The sequence below is a fragment of the Bos indicus genome, chromosome 16 (genome assembly GCF_029378745.1).
Source record: "Bos indicus isolate NIAB-ARS_2022 breed Sahiwal x Tharparkar chromosome 16, NIAB-ARS_B.indTharparkar_mat_pri_1.0, whole genome shotgun sequence".
Lineage (NCBI taxonomy): Eukaryota > Metazoa > Chordata > Mammalia > Artiodactyla > Bovidae > Bos > Bos indicus.
In genome coordinates, this window is record NC_091775.1 from 62,322,928 (window position 1) to 62,340,805 (window position 17,878).

Sequence of the window (17,878 nt, forward strand, 5' to 3'; positions counted from 1 at the left end):
TCCTTGTGAACACTGTACTGGAAAGTTCTAGGTAATGCAATAAGACATGAAAAGGAAATAAAAGATATACAGATTAGGGAGAAAGAAATAAAAATATCTTTGTTTGCAGATGACATCATAGAAAATCCAAAAGAACTGACAAAAAAACAAAAACAAAAACCTCCTGGGACAAATAAGCAATTATAACAAGATTGCAGGATATAACACTAATGTACAAAAGTCAATTGCTTTTCTATATACCAGCAATGGACAAGTGGAATTTGAAATTAAAAACATAATACCATTTACATTAGTATCCCCAAAATGCAATACTTGAGTATAATTCTAACATGATATGTATAAGATCTATATGAGGAAAACTATAAATCTTAAAATCAACAAAATAAATAATTGGAGAGATATTCTATGTTCATGGATAGGAAGATTCAATATCAAGATGTCAGTTCTTCCCAACCAAAATCCCAGGCTGTGGATATGAACAAACTGTACAGTTTATATGGAGAGGCAAGAGGCCCAGAGGAGCCAACACAGTACTGAAGTAGAAGAAAGCTGGAGAACAGATACCATCTCACTTTAAGACTTATGATAAAGCTATAATAATTAAGGCAGTGTGGTATTGGCAAAAAAAAAAAAAAAAAGAAAGAAAACTAGGTCAATGGAACAGAATAGAGGGCCCAGAAACAGACCAACAAAAATATTCGATATAAAGATCATGGAGTAATTCTCTCTAGGAGAGCAGTAAAGGGTGTTGGAACCCTTCCTTTGCCTTAAGGCACTGGCTAAAACTTCAGTACAATTTTGAATCAAAGTGGAGAGAGTAGACATCTTTGCTTTGTTCCCACTCAGAAGGAAAGCATTCAGCATTTTACCATTAAGGATGATATCAGCTAATGATTTCTTCAGGTTGAAGAAGTTCCCTTCTATTCCTATTTTGCTCCATTTTTTTTTTCTCCCCAAATCATGAAGGAGGTTCAAGTTTTCAGTGACTTCTTCTACACGTATTGAGATGATCATGTTTTAGTTTTGGTTTTGATTTGTCTGATAGGGTGAAATACAATGATTTTCAACTTTTGAACCAACCTTATATTCCTGGGATAAACACATTTGGTTTTAACTTATCCTTTCTGTATATTGCTATGTTCAATTTGCTAACACTTTAATAAAATATTTTTGCATCATATTCATGAGACATATTAGCCTATAGTTTTCTTTTCCTGTAGGGTCTTTTTCTGGTTTCGGTATTAGGGTAATGTTGGCCTCATAGAATTTGTTGGGCAGGGTTCCCTCCCCATTTTCTGGAAGAGTTTGTGTGTAGAATTGGTATTCTTTCTTTCTTAAATATTTAGTAGAATTCCCAGTGAAGCAATCAGGGCCTGGGGATTTTTGTTGTGGGAAAGTTTTCAGTGGCAGATTCAATCTCTTCAATAGACATAGGGCTATCTAGGTTCTCAGTTTCTTTTTGAGAGAATTTTGTTAGTTTGTGTCTTTTGGAAATTTGTCCATTTACTCTAAGTTATCTAATTTATTGGTAAAAATTGCGAATAGTGTTCCCTTATTTGCTTCATAATATCTGCAGGATCTGTGTTGATGAGTCCCTTTCATTTGTGAAGTTGGTAATTTGTTTTTCCTTTTCTAAACTGGTCTGGCTAGAGGTCAATCAGTATTATTGACCTTTTCAGAAGTTTTCAATGGTTTCATTGATTTTTCTATTTCAGTGATTTCTGCTTTGATCTTTATTACTATATGTACTTTGAGCTTAATTTGCTTTTTTCAAAACAAATTTTTAAGGTGGAATCTTAGATCACTCATTTGAAACCTTTCTTTTTTTAAATAAAAGCATTCAATTTTCCTCTAAGCACTGCTTTAGCTGCATCTCACAACTTTTGAGAGGGTGTTTTTATTTCATTCAGTTAAAAATATTTTCTTAATTCTCTTGGAATTTCCTCTTTGACCTATGAATTATTTACAAGTGTGTTTAAGTTTCTCACAATTAGGGATTTTCCAGATATGTGTCTGTTGATTTCTAATTTAATTCCATGGTGGTCACAGAGCAAACTTTGTATGATTTCTTTTATATTTTTTAAAAGTTTGTTTTATGGCCTAGAGTATAGTCTATCTTAGTAAATAGTCTATATTTATATTGAAAAAATGTATATTAAGTGTTAACATTCTATAGATGTCAATTAGGTCAAGTTGGTTGATACTATGGTTCAGGTCTTTCATATCCTTGGCTGAATTTTTATCTACTTGTTCTATCAATTACTCATTTATTGCATGACAATGGGTTGTTTTTTCTTGCCTTTTTTATGCTTCACAATTTTTAAATGCAGAAATTGTATGCAGGAGGACAGTGGAGGCTGAAGTAAACAATACTATTTACAACCAGAAATGGGCATACTTTTTCTTTCGTTAGTGTGGGTGCCATTAGTATGGGTGTTGAGTCAGTCTAGTCAGCCATTGAACTGGGTTTGATTTTGTTGTTGCTGTGGACAACTTTAGTGCATCAAAGGCTTTAAATTCCTCCAGCTGTGGGCTGTTGCCACCTTATGCTTAGTTTTAAGAGTCGGGTGCCAGAAGGTATTTTCAGTATTCTCACTTCACCCTCAGCTTTCGGTGGTCTGAAATATCTAGTCAGCTGCATATCTACCATCTGTATTCTTTCTCCTTCCCTATCAATAAGACTGCTACTGCTTATTTCTTAGAGTGAGGCTCATGGTGAGAGTGGGATAGAGATCTTCATGCTTTTGGGTTACTCTGAGGTGGAAATTTCTCAACATTCCTGCATCCTCCCAGCTCCCCCAGAGGTCAGCCAAACCCTGCCTTGTGTGAGAGGAAATATGTCCTGAATGGGAACTTCCTGTCCTGCCCTCAAGGGACAAGAGACCTCTGCTTTGTGTCGGTGCAGGGTCTTGTGCTCAGGGGCTCCCTGTCCTTCCCCAGGGGCAGACGGGTTTTACTTTCACTCCTCCTCCAAAGGCAGTGGTTATGTCCCTAGGCCCAGGAGAGGAGGAGAGAGCAGAAAAGCTTTCTGCTCGTCCCCCAGTGGCTTAAGGACTTTTCTTGGTATGAAATAAGGGTCTAGGGAAGTGGCAGGCTTTCATTTCTGTGTACCACTGAGGAGGGAGCTCTCTGTTCTCAATTTGTCTAACAGCACCCAGTTAATGAAAGAGTACATGAGTCAAACGTGTTCTTGGGTCTGATGCTAAAATGTCATACCAGCTCACTTTTAGAATTTGTTAATTTTAGCTATTTTCTTCTTATCTGCATTTATGGTGGCTGCCTCTTCCTCAGTTGTTCTATCAAAAGCAAAACAGTTGGTGTGTCTTACAGGGGCTTGTCATTCTTTGGAATCTGCCTTACTTTGCTGACATGCAACTTCTGCTATCTGATGGCCCTTTAAAAAAGTACAGCTTTGCAGATTATTTAGCATTTTCTTTTTGTTAGTGTAGAAACAATATTCTGTTGCTATTTTCTCTATCTTAAGTGGAAGCAGAACTTTCTGGGAGTTTAGTTTTAAATTATTTACTAGGAACATTTCTTCTTTTGCACTTTGTTGGTACTCAGATAAAGATAAAGAAGTTTGCATGGTTCCCTTGATTGTCTTCTCTCCCCTGGTGGGTGCCAGGGCTCCTTGGTTATAAACTGTGAAGTGGGCACAGAACCAACAGCTGAAACAAGGCTGTGATAAGTCTGGGAGAGCTTTGGTGATTCTTTGTATTATCCATCCTGAAAACTTAGGTACTAAACTCTAATCCATAATAGCACAGACTCAGGGGTGGTTCCAAGGGAACAGAAATGGAAGATAGAAATTTTTCTAAGCTAAAGTCAGACCACTTGGGAACCCTATCTCTCTGCCTTTAGTGGGAATTCTTAGATGACTACTAGAATTACAAATGTTAAATTAATATTTGAATAAATGAATAGAGAGTAGGAGAAAAAGGTGTGTGTGTACTACATCATGTCCAACTTTGCAACCCTATGGATTGTAGCCTGCCAGGCTCTTCTGTCCATGGAATTTTCCAGGCAAGGATACTAGAGCAGGATGCCATTTCCTGACCCAACAACTGAACCACTGGCAGGCAAATTTTCTTACCACTGTGCAACCTGGGAGGTTCAGGAGAAAAAGGTGCAGAAAGGACAATTTGCCTATTCTAATCCTGGGACAGGAGTTAATGGGTTGAAATCATCTTTGGGGATATGCCTGAGACAGGGAGGAAGGCAGAGACAGAATATCTTTATCAGTAAAGTGTTCAGGATTATAATATTCCTTTGAAAGTTTAAAATTATCTCCCCAAGTGAACATTTTCAAATTTTACATTTTTGAAAGGTTTTTACCATGAAACACTATATACACCAAGTTAGATTCCAATGGAAGACAGTCTCTTAGAAAATAAAACAAAGTTAAAGACACATTGCCTAATATCAGGGAGCTGTGAAAGAGGATATTTATCCTGCACAGAACTAGTTACATGACATTTATATTTTAAGGAATAATCATTTAACCTTTTTGCTGCAGCTATCACTCTCAACTCATTGTGAGAAATACTTGGTTAGGTTTTAAAATTGGAACTTTTATAGCAGTATCAGAGGAATAAATTTCCTAGTGTATAAATCTGTAATACCACGGTCTGTCAGATCACACTTGAGCTCAAATCTAACCCAACACTTGAGACTGCTAAGCATAAAGATCAAGGCTCAGCAGATGTGGACTATGGCTCAAGACACTAAGCTAGCTATGTCAGGCAAAGGGGCGTTAATTTCATACAACCTGTGTGATGATGTGACTTTTCCAGCAGTATGACACAAGTTATGAGTACCAACCCAGAAACGGAGCTTAAAACTGGTTTACATACAGAGAACTACAGCTAACTAGCTGAGAAAAGGCTTAACTGGTCTGTATAACAATCCTCTAACCCATGATATATAAATGAAATTTTAGCTCAACTGTAGCTATGAAGTGAGATTTAAATTTGGAATTTAAGGGTTACAAAACAGTAACTTCAGAGTAAGGGATATGTTACCCACAAGGAAAGGAGTTTTATTAACAAATTCCTGGGGTTTATGCAAAGACTGGTACAAAGTTGCAGTAGGAAGAAAAAAATAAAGGACAAAAGGAGAAAGATTGATTTAAAGGACAAGAAGAAAACACACAAGTGAATCTTACCCTGGAGTGAGGAAGGCACTTGTAATACCTCTTGGAGAGTCACTGTTGATAGGCATCAATAATGTTTACATTTAGCACACAACCCCCTGCATGTAGAGCTACCCAACAGTTTTTGAAATTATATGCTCTGTGCTCCCAATTAGATGGTGAGCTACTTGATTATATACTTTTCTATATTCTCCTCTTCATCTAACACAGTATTGGGGATTAGTATTTGCTCAAAATTCATTAGTTAATTGACTTCTCTGCCTTTGGCATCTTCAGTGAAGCACAATTCACAAGGCAGAGTCGTCTTTCAGAAACATGTGAGCTGCTCACGCTCTCAAAATGGACAAAGACAAAGAAGATGAGGGCGAGATGAGAAGGAAGGGGTGCAAACGTTTTACCAAATTAATGAGGGGCTACTAGTGCCTACAATGTGCTGCAAAACACAAAAACATTCGTAAGCTCATCTCGGAGAGGCTTGAGCTAGTCTATAGGGATTAGAATAGTTGCTGGATTTATGGTACCCTGGGAACCTCTATTTGTCAAGTGCCATGGAGGCAGCCCTGACACTGGTACAGGTGAAGATGAATTTTCATTCAGAGCAGTGAGCCTTCTGACTCCATTAATCCTCGGGGTTTTGATGATGAATTTCTTTCTTTTTTTTACTTTATTTATTTTCACTCTAATGCCTCCTCCCACTGCCCTGAAACAGCGTGCAAGGAACAGAACAGATGGTGCTTTACGTGGAAGATCGAGGGCTCATGAGGATACAAAGCCTGCCCACTCTGAAATCACATGACTGCACGTGCAAGGAAAAGCCTTGATTTCCCCTGGGAGACACAGATGCAATGATGTTAGTATTCCCAGTGGAGGGGGAGGAGGAGAGGACTAACAGGCCATTTACAAGGAAGACCACACTTACACTAATACACTCTTCAGCAAAGACCATGTTTAATCACAAAATAACAGGAGGACAGATACCTAAAAGTTAAAAAACACCAAAATAAGACAGAGGCAAATGAAGGTTTAGTATGCCACTATGCAAAATGCATTTTGAACAAACCAGTAGGGACATACAGTAGTAGAACACTGGCCTCTAGTTAACCTGTCATTGGCTCTGACCCAGTTTTAATCGGAAGAAGGCAGGATTTACAACCTGCTTAAGGATGGAGTTTGACAACTGCTATAATCAGAAGAGCTGTCAACACAAGGACAGCTGTCAAGCCAAACTGTAATTCATAAAAAATAATAGCTAAGCCCCCAAGACATCCCCAACACTGTGTGCAATCACTGGATTTAACCATACTTAGAGTGTTATGAAAGTTCTAAGAACAGGTTAAGGGTCCTAAAATAAAATCAAATCAACAAATAGCTATTGAATGTCTATTAAATAAAAAATTCAATAATATTAAGTGATTAAATGGATAAAATATGCCCAGAAGATTCCCTGGCATATAGTAGGTGCTTAATAAATTGTAAAGTATCAACATTATTATTACAAGCAAAACTCTGTTTTGACAGTCTTAAAATTGGGCAAAAGTCTAGTGACCTAGTAAAATCTAAATTAAAAATTAAATTGCACCTTTAAAGTATTAATTCATGAAATATTTCTGAGTTGTCAGAATATTTTAGTTTTATATATTTGTAATGCCAAAACCTCTAATACTATTTGAGTGTTTAATTATCTTGATTATAACATATGTGGTATTAGTCTTGTTATTTCTACAATAATATGAGAGAAAGAGATCATTTTACTAGATTAATCTCGGGCAGGATTCCTAATTCAAGGATAAATAATTTTTATCAGTATCTAGTGAGTCTTAATGAACAGAAATAGAATATCAAGGCACATAAATGAACATATATGTGTGTGTTTACTCACAAGTACAGTCTTGAAAAACAGCCTGACCCACTGATCAGGGTGACCAATGATAAAAGATTTTCATTTATTTCTATAAAAGATTATCTCCCAAAAAATTATGTGTGCTTTAAAAGGATACTAGGACTGTAATTATTTATGGAGTTATGAAAAGACCGGAAGTAGAGTTAGAAGACCTGGACAAGTGTTTTGGCTCTGCCACCTACAACACGTTACCCTGTCAAGGTCACTTCACCTCTCTGGACTTCAGTTTTTTATCTGTAAATATAGGAAAACAGGGCCTAGCTAAGGCATCTGTTGGAAACATTAAGAGATTATATGTATGAAAACAGTAACACCACCATCTTATCTATCAAGGTTTGAATTTGTGTGTGTGTGTGTAAACTTTGAGTATAAAATACATACAAAAGAGTACCAAAATAAAAAACTTTCTTAAGATGAATTTATCCATGTAACTGGCACACAGATCAAGAGTCAGATCATTATTAGAACCTCAGAAGCTCTCTCACCCTGTTCAGCACTTTCAGATGCTACCTACCCAGTTCCCCAAGGTGCCCAATATCCTGTGTGCTAATGATGGAGGTGAGTTCTTCCTGTTTTTGATCTTCATATAAATGGAAGCATGCAGTACATACTTCTTTTGTGTCTGGCATCCTGAACTCAGTATGTTTATGAGGTTCATTATTTTACACTGTTTCTTTTGCAATTCCATTTCGTATCTTTCTGCAGTGCCTTTTAGAACTGCCTTTCAGTTCACCAGAGTTGTTGTTTTTTTTAATTTGTGCGAGTTCTGCACTTTAACCTATTCATATCGTATTTTTCTGTAGCTTTTCATTTATTGAAATTCTATTTCATTCTCTTTGAAATTCCCTTGTTCTTTTTTGGAGTGTCTTGTTCTTGTGTTTTCGAATCCTTGATTTCACACAAGTCTTTTTTTCTGATAATTTTCTATCCAGTAGTTTTACTTAAATTCCTTAAAGTCTAATCCTGTGGTTTACTGTGTCTGCTGACATTCACTCAAGTGTATTCTGTAAGTTTGAATTGTGTGCTCATTTTCAGCAGAACTTCTTTCTGTAGGAATTTTGTGCTCTATTAGTTAAGGGAGAGAAGTTTAGCATTTGCTTCTGCCAGGCCCTTTAGGGGTAACCAGCTGAGTGCACTTACTATGTTAATTTCTCAACGTGAGAATTTCTGAAACAATATAAATTTAAACCCCACACTTGCTTGAGATGGGGCTTTTCTTTTCCCACCCACATTCTGGTCTGGGGCAGATAACCTTGTTGTCCTTCCTACACTAGTAGGTCAATTTTTCTAAGCTACTTTTCCCCTACTGGGGATGCAGTCCTTAGAGGGTCTTGTCTATGTGCAGGGTCTCAGTTCCAGCTTCCATTCCTCAGGAAGCATCATTTCCAGGGTTTGCTGGCACTGAAATCCAAGCCCACAGTTTTCCCAGATTAGATACAGTCAGTGCCTCACACACTAGCACTATGGTTACCAGGTCCTTATTTATTTAGGGTGGGAGGTGAAGGACACCCAATGTCCGAGGACATGTTAGCTTAAAAACATGTTTGGTATATTTATCCAGCAAATAGTTGATGTTCATTAAATATCTGAATGCTGCTGCTGCTGCTAAGTCACTTTAGTTGTGTCTGACTCTGTGCGACCCCATAGACGGCAGCCCACCAGGCTCCTCCGTCCGTGGGATTTTCCAGGCAAGAGCACCGGAGTGCATTGCCACTGCCTTCTCCAATATCTGAATGAATCAATTACAATTAAGAAGTTAAGTGGTATTTACAATACTAATAGAGCCTATATAATATTTAGATTTTAAATCATTTAAATTTAATTTTCAAATAGGGAATATGGTTCCAAATACAGAAGTCATTAAAGGGTTTATAGGAAAAAACTTATTCTGTGCTTGTATTCCACACTTCCTCCCTTAGGCAATCAACATTCACTTTTGTGTATCTTTCATTTACTAGCAAATATATACAGATATATTCATGGCAGCACAGTATATATACTATTCTTCACTTTACTCCTTTCCCTTAACAATATATCTTAGAGAATTTTTTCGTATCAGAACAAAAAGAAAATATAGCTTATTTTGAAGCCAGTCAGAAAGACCTTCGAATAATGTCAACCCTGTTACTATCCAGAAGTGAAGTTTACATATATCAAATTAAGTGGACACATTCCCACGTCGGTAAAGGCATTTACCCCAAATGGTTAACTACGGATGACAGAATGGCTCATCTACATTCTCAAGGGCATATTTAGTCTGGTGTAACTGTTTCTGCAGTTTCTGGATGGAGAAATGAAAGGAAAACACCACACGTACCACAGAGCAGGTACTAAAAAATGTCTACTGAATGAAAAAAGGATTGAGGGGATGGAAATAAGAACTAATAATTTGCTTTCTTTTTAGACATGCCACACATTTCCTAAACTTGTGTATGTATAAAGAATACTTTTTTTTTTAAGATTTTTGCTAATTATTTTAAAGTAGAGGACAACTGTTTTACAATATTGTGTTGGTTTCTGCCCTATTTCAACATGAGTCGGCTATAGGTACATGTATGTCCCCTCCCTCCTGAACCTCCCTCCCACCCCATCCCACCCCTCTAGGTAGTCACAGAGCATTGGATTTGAGCTCCCTGCATCTGATTCAATCTCTCACTTAAATTTTTTGAGCCAATGAAACTTGTTTAAGAAGAGAGAAACTAAAACATATTTTCCACAAATGAGGAGTTTAGAAGGACTAGGATATTGTTCCAAGGACAGTTTTGTTTCCAGCTGAAGATTAACAGAGCATTTAATGGGACTTCCCTGTAGCTCAGATGGTAAAGAATCTGCCTGCAACGCAGAAGAGCTGGGTTCAATCCCTGGGTCAGGAAGATCCTCTGGAGAAGGGAATGGCAATCCATTCCAGTATTCTTGCCTGGAGAATCCCATGGACAGAGGAGCCTGGCAGGCTCTAGTCCATTGGGTTGCAAAGAGTCGGACAGGACTGAAAGGCTAACACTAACCACATGAGCATTTAACAATACGATCAACCTCTGATGAAACTGACACGGTATCTTTTTCTTCTTAGATGAAGTGTTTCCTTCCTTCTGCTTCTGAGAAGCAGGTCTTGCTTTCTAAGCAGTTCTGTTTGGCTTTACTAGGAAGCTGAGTGGTCCCTTCACACCTGCACTTTGAGTTGTCAGTCACCACGGTCCCCAGGCCCTAATGCAGCCCTTGAATGGCTCACTGAAATTTGATGAACCTCAAGCATGTTCATAACAGTTCCAATGAAGTCCCACGAATCCACTTACACTGCTTATGCAACACACTTTTAAAAGAATTTTACCGTGAGGAACTCCCTCCTTTTCAAAGGAGGTTGCATTGGCAGAGTTCTCTTTTTAAGCAGAGCGGTACACTCTGGACCTTATGGCACATATTTTGAAACAAAAGTCAGTTTGCTTCTTGAAGCCAGGCGTCAGGAATAAGGCGCAGCCCCGAATTTTTTGGTGACGACCTCACAATCACTGTTGGAGTGCCTGACTTAATGCCTGGTTCAAACAGGTAAGAAAGAAGCTGAGAAAAGTTTTTTCCTAGACTGAAAATCAGAGTTCAGAGTCGCCAGCGTTTGGTGATGTTAGAGGAGCTATATGACAGACTTATATGAACATGTTTGCAGAGTGAGAGATGTGAGCACTGTGGAAAGTGGGAGGGGAAGGCATTTGTTTTTCTTTCCTTTCCTGGTAAACTTAGAGATAATGGGTTTGAATTTCTAGCTCTGTTAGGTAAGTTTACTAACTTCTTTGAGTTTTGATTTCCTCATTTATAAATTGCAGAAAACAATAACTACTTCAGAGGGCTGTTTATAGAAAGGAGCCTTGAAATTTCTTGTGTACTGTGATGGAAACACCTTTCAAAGGTATTTGGTAACAAAATGTACATGTATGCATATATGTGTGTGTATATATATATGCAACTTAACTATTTTAAGTACAGAAACAGAAGAATATAAAGGCTAATACAACAAGTTTTTGGCTATTACAAGTAATGCTGCAGTACATGTTCTTACTTGTCATTATACACATGTTGGGGAGTATTTCCAGGGAATATACTAGAAGTGAAATGGCCAGGTTGTAGGGTATGTGTACCCTTACCTTCAACTTCACTAGATTTTTGCCAAATTCACCTCCAAAGTGATGCAGTGGTTGGACACTCCCAATAGCAGTATATGAGAGTTTCTGTTCCTCCACACCCCAGTTCTATTCTTCGCACACGTTGCGTGCGTGCTATGTGTATGCTAAGTCGCTTCAGTCGTGTCTGACTCTTTGCGACCCCTTGGACTGTAGCCCATCAGGCTCCTCTGTCCATGGGATTCTCCAGGCAAGAATACTGGAGTGGGTTGCCATGCCCTCCTCCAGGGGATCTTCCCAACCCATGGATTGAACCTGCATCTCCTGTGGCTCCTGCATTGCAGGTGGGTTCTTTACTGCTGAGCCACCGGGGAAGCCCTGGTGCACATATTTTACATGTTGCCAATCTGTGTGAAGTTATATCTGAATGTTTTAATCTGCATCCCCTAATTATTGTTGGGAGACATTTCTCCAAGGGATTCTCATGTTTCTGTACACCGTGTGACCAGAGGTAAAGATAGCTTTTATGCTAGACTGTCTTTCAAAAGATGTTAATATAGTGAATGACCTTTGTCAACGGAGGTACTGCTTCCTTCTAGAATAGAAGGCAGGTTTGTTTATTGTCCAGTATGATAAAGACATGTGTTGTCCAGGCCAAAGGTTGGGCAAAGCTGCTGGCAGCTCATTATAAAAGGCTGGAGATCCCTAAGCTTAGGATTCCTAAGCCATGACACTATGTGTCTAAGATCTGCTGAGGCTTCTCTTTATAGTTCCCATGGGACTCAAGGGGAAATGACACAAACATGAAGCTCATGCTGCTTGCTGTGCTGTGAACAATAGTCTTCTGTCTCTGATCCATGAGTTTTGTGTCTTTTGCCAGCAAAATGGCAACCCACTCCAGTGTTCTTGCCTGGAGAATCCCAGGGACGGGGGAGCCTGGTGGGCTGCCCTCTATGGGGTCGCACAGAGTTGGAAACGACTGAAGCGACTTAGCAGCAGCAGCAGCATAAAACTGCATCAGGCTAATTGGTAAGAGTTCAAGTACTGTATGATCTCAGACTATTCATAGTTCTTGGAAGTTATTGGTGAGGGTGAGCCTCTTGTTTATTGGTTATTTGGCTCTTTTTCATTTGTGAGCTATCTATTTTTTGGGGTCTATTTTTTCCATTTGATTGTTTCTTATTGACTGGGAGATGTTCTTGATATACACTAGTTTAAATATTGATGGCTGTCTTTTATTCAACTGTGTGTGTGTGTGTGTGTGTGTGTGTGTGTGTGTGTGTGTGTGTGTGCGCACGCATGCTCAGTCACTTCAGTCGCATCCAACTCTTTGCGACGCTATGGACTGCAGCCCACCAGGCTTCTCTGTCCATAAGATTCTCCAGGCAAGAATACTGGAGTGGATTCCCATGCCCTCCTCTAGAGGATCTTCCTGAGCCAGGGATCAAACCCACATTCCCTGCATTGCAGGAGGATTCTTTACCCACTGACCCACCTGGGAAGCCCTTATTCAACCATGCTGATATCCAAATAGAATAAAAGTAGCAATACTTTTTCTAGTACTTCAGTTTCCAAAGTACTTTATTATCTCTTACCTATTACCAATAGCTCCTTAAGAGCCATATTACTTCCATTTTACAGATTATCCTCTATTTTACAGATTGTTTAAGTGAAAATTACTTAACGAGGCTAATCAGTTACTAGAAGAAATAAAAAATCAAATCTATTTTTCTTCACATCAAGAAAGTATTTCTTACAAGAGAGATTCTAGCTCCTAAGTAACAATGGTTAGAATCTTAGTTGTCACTGATAATAACAGGAATGAAATAATGAAATTTCAAAAGGGAATTGGAGGAACCTTCATTTCTGTTGACTGTGTAGAAACGCTCAATTCATTACGAATGTGTCCATAAGAATTTTAACATATAATCAACTTTAGAGGTTATTAATCTATTTTTTAAACATAAAGTTATCGTAGCTCTGCTGCTGCTAAGTCGCTTCAGTCGTGTCCGACTCTGTGCGACCCCAGAGACGGCAGCCCACCAGGCTCCCCCGTCCCTGGGATTCTCCAGGCAAGAACACTGGAGTGGGTTGCCATTTCCTTCTCCTATGCATGAAAGTGAAAAGTGAAAGTGAAGTCGCTCAGTTGTGTCCGATTCTGTGTGACCCCATAGACGGCAGCCCACCAGGCTCCGCCTAGTGGTTGGCATTTTTCCAAGTGCTATGTAGTGTTGGACAAAGCTGAGAAAAGCAAATAAAGTCAAATATAATTAGTAATAATTTAAAAACATCTTACCATAATGTAGAGCTGTTTGACCTTCATTGTCCTATAAAAGAAACAAAGAATCTAAGTTATTGCAAAAGTATGAAAATATATAAGCTATAGCAAATATTTGATATACCAAAGTTCCACAGGTTTACCAGCTACAGGAAAAGAAGCCAGTTCTTTAAGCCTCACAGTAACCTCTGACCAAACTCTCCATCTTGGAGAAACGGAGAAGGTTGAATGGTAACTTGTGCACTGCAGCAGCCACAGAGTGACAGGATGACTAGATCTGCAGATATTAAACCAAAGGGAATCCTTTAAAATGTGACAGTTTGATTACCCAATTAGTGGCAGAAAAATGGCCATTTATCATGGCCAGTATTATAATGTTTTTTTTTAAGTACATTCCCAAAATCTATCTAAGAAGTCTATGATTTATAGTAAGAATTAGTAGCTTTGTAACCCATTTTCAAAGGTTCAGATTCCAGGCTTGTAACACAAAGTTTTCTAAGCATATCAAATATTATACAGAAATGTGATTTCAAGGCACACAAAATCTCTACAAGTTAAGGTAAAAATTCCCACATATACTCAGGAAAATCCAACTGTTCAGCTTAATTTTTATTTCTTTAAAATCAAAATATTTTAACTATATAAACTAATTATTGATGAGTACTTTTTCACGATGCTATTTCTTTTGAATTCAATTTTTATTTTACATTGGAGTAGTTGATTTACAATGTTAGTTTCAGCTGTATAGCAAAGTGATTCTGTTATACATATATCTATTTTTCAGATTCTTTTCCCATAGGTTATTATAGAACATTGAGCAGTTTTCTGTACATATTGTTGGTTATCTGTTTTATTATATATAGTAGGATGTATATGTTAATCCCCAAACTCCTAATTGATCCCTCCTCCTCTCCTCTTTGGTAACCATTAAGTTTGTTTTCAAAGTCTGAGTCTGTTCTGTTTTATAAATAAATTCATTTGTATAAGTTTTCTAGATTCTACGTATAAGTGATATCATATGATGTTTGTCTGTGTGACTTCATTCAGTATGATTCATTTGTATAAGTTTTCTAGGTTCTACGTATAAGTGATATCATATGATGTTTGTCTGTGTGACTTCATTCAGTATGATTCATTTGTATAAGTTTTCTAGGTTCTACGTATAAGTGATATCATATGATGTTTGTCTGTGTGACTTCATTCAGTATGATTCATTTGTATAAGTTTTCTAGGTTCTACGTATAAGTGATATCATATGATGTTTGTCTGTGTGACTTCATTCAGTATGATTCATTTGTATAAGTTTTCTAGGTTCTACGTATAAGTGATATCATATGATGTTTGTCTCTGTGACTTCATTCAGTATGATAATGCCTAGGTCCATCCACGCTGCTGCAAATGGCATTATTTCATTCCTTTTTATGTCTCAGTAATATTCCACTGTACACATATACCACATCTTCTTTATCCATTCCTCTGTCAATAGACATTTAATTTGCTTCCATGTCTTGGCTATTGTGAGTAGTGCTGCAATGAACATTGAGGTGCATGTATCTTTTTGAATTGTGGTTTTCTCTGGATATATGGCCGGGAGTGGAATTGCTAGATCATATGGTTGCTCCCTTTTTAGTATTGAAAGGAACCTCCATGCTCTTCTCTATATTGTGTGCTCAGTTGCGTCTGACTTAGGGGCACCATGGTTGTAGCCTGCCAGGCTTCTCTGTCCACCACTTCCTACTCCAAGGATCTTCTTGACCCACGGATTGAACCCATGTGTCTTGTGTTTCCTGCATTGGCAGGCAGACTCTTTACCACCAGGGCCACCTAGGAAGCTCTGTTCTCCAAATAGTACTTGTATCAATTTACATTCTCACCAACAGTGTAGGAATGTTCTCTTTTCCTCTGCATCCTCTCCAGGATTTATTATTTGCAGATTTTTTGATGATGGCCATTCTGACTGGTGGGCTTCCCAGGTGGCTCAGTGGTAAAGAATCAGCCTGCCAATTCAGGAGACGCAGGAGACACAGGTTCAATCCCTGGTCAGGAAGATCCCTTGGAGGAGGAAAAAGCAACTCACTCCAGTATTCCTACCTGGAGAATCCTATGAATAGACGAGCCTGGTGGGTTACAATCCATAGAGTCACAGAATTGGACATAACTGAGCACACACATATTCTGACCTGTTTGAGGTGATACATCTTTAGTTTTGCTTTTCCCTAATAATTAGCAATGTTCAGTATTTCTTCATGTGTTTTTGGCCATCCATATGTCTTTCTTAGAGAAATGTCTATTTAGATCATTTGCCCATTTTTTGATTGGTTGTTTTTGGTTTTGTTTTTGATATTGAGTTGCATGAACTGCTTATATATTTTGGAGATTAATCCCTTGTAAGCTGCTTCATTTGCAAATATTTTCTCCCATCCTGTGGGTCGTCTTTTTGTTTTCTTTATGGTTTCCTTTACTGTGCAGAAGCTTTTGAGTTTAATTAGGTCCCATTTGTTTATTTTTACTTTTTATTTTCATTACTCTGGGAGGTGGACCTATAAAGGTATTGCTGTGATTTATGCCAAAGAACGTTCTTCCTATGTTTTCTTCTAAGAGTTTTATAGCATCCAGTCTTATATTTAGGTCTTTAATCCATTTGAGTTTATTTTTGTGTATGGTGTTAGCGAATATTCTAATTTAATTGTTTTACATGCAGCTTTCCAGTTTCCCCAGCATCATTTATTGAAGAGACTGTGTTTTTGCCATTGTATAGTCTTGCCTCCTGTCATAGACTGACCATAGGTGTGTGGGTTTACTTCTGAACTTTGTATCCTGTTCCATTGATCTGCATTTCTGTTTTTGTGCCAATATTATACTGTTTTGATGACTGTAGCTTTGTAGTATAAAGTCAGGGAGCCTTATTTCTCCAGTTCCATTTTCCTTTCTCAGAATTGCTTTGGCTTTTCAGGGCCTTTTATGTTTCCATGCAAATTAAAAATTTTTTGTTCTAAAAATTTTGTGAAAATGCCATTGATAATTTGAAACAGATTGCATTGAATCTGTACATTGCCTTGAGTAGTATAATCATTTTGACTACATTGATTCTTCCAATCCAAGAACATGGTATATCTTTCCATCTGAGCAATGCTATTTCTTAAGCTGAAGGCAGATGATCACGTTACATGAGCAACACATAATCAGGATGATGGATAGGTGAAAAGTAGAATTTAGATTAATTTGATATGCATTTAGTATGTGCATGGCCATTCTTGAGCCCCTGGTAATTAAGAATAAATGATTAACCATTATTGTAAATGAGACAGAGTGGTATTATGATTTAAATCAACTACTCTTAGACAAACCATATCTACCTTTCCCATTTCCTAAAGACTGAATATGGGGGTTGGTTCCCAGAAGGTTTTGGGTATGGTTCTATTTAATCTCCTAAGAAGAAAGGCAAAAAGCTGCCACAGAGAGCTTATTTTCTGGTTCAGATAGGTGGTTAGAAAAAAGTAATTCTTTAACACCTAGAGAAGTTCAGCAGGGATAACAGCCGATGGGTAGAAGACAACTTTGAGGCAATGTAGTTTGATTAAACTGTTTTCTTACCAGGAATTGGAATTCTCATTGGATTTGGCGGTAACATGTGGGTAGATAGGTTGGAGGAGATATGAAAGATGTAATTTTGAGGAACCTTGTGACTAGGGTAGATTCAGCTGAGGTGCAGCACTGCTTACGTTTGGGATGCTCATTATATGTCATAAGGATAATAATAAACTCTAAGGGTAGTAAAAGATGGACAGCAGCACCAAGAAGTCAGAAAAACAAGAGATTATTTTTGCCTACTTGTTTCTTGTATTTTTCAATTCAGTCCCTACTTTGCTCCTCATTCCTCTTTGCCTTGCCCTGCCCTTGAGATTAATGACAGGTAGGGGAAGAGAGCTGAGGCAGCCACAGTAAACAAGATCCAAGAGATGATAATGAGGGGTGGCAATGACAGTGTGAAGTTGTGTTCCTGAGTATCTGGATTTACCTGGCTACAGTCAAGGGCAATTTTGAAAGAACTGCATTGCCCACTATGGCTTTAAACTTGTATCTGCTTTGCTAGTTTCCAAAGTTAACCAGTAAAAATGTATGTGTGTGTGTTTGTGTATGTGTACACACACCTGATGGGTTTATATATTCACATTTATGTGCACACACACCTGATGGGTTTATACATTCACATTTATAGTTTAAATGCTTGGCAACAGAAAATAATTTCAGAAAGGGTTTAATCTATTGCAACCTCAGGACTCTAACCTATGCATCCATCATGCAAGGTTATATTTTCTACAATTACCCATTTTTAGAAAGTGTAACTTTCTTGCTATTTGTGCATAAGTTCCTTGTTTAATTACTGTGTTCATATAAATATATATGCAGAGTTCAATTTCATTCAATTTGTAATTGCT

General features: G+C 37.9%; 1 protein-coding gene across 4 annotated transcripts in view; it reads right to left on the reverse strand.

The window, feature by feature from the left end:
• The window catches only part of ACBD6 (acyl-CoA binding domain containing 6), a 205,514-nt gene that overhangs the window by 29,595 nt on the left and 158,041 nt on the right, over positions 1-17,878 (reverse strand). For 3 of the 4 annotated variants that reach the window (XM_070768533.1, XM_070768532.1, XM_070768534.1), the window contains exon 7: positions 13,458-13,488. In XM_070768533.1, the coding sequence (XP_070624634.1) occupies positions 13,458-13,488 (31 nt within the window). Of the gene's footprint in view, positions 1-6,071; positions 6,131-13,457; positions 13,489-17,878 lie in introns of all 4 variants that reach the window. The other variant, XM_070768535.1, reaches the window with a different exon arrangement.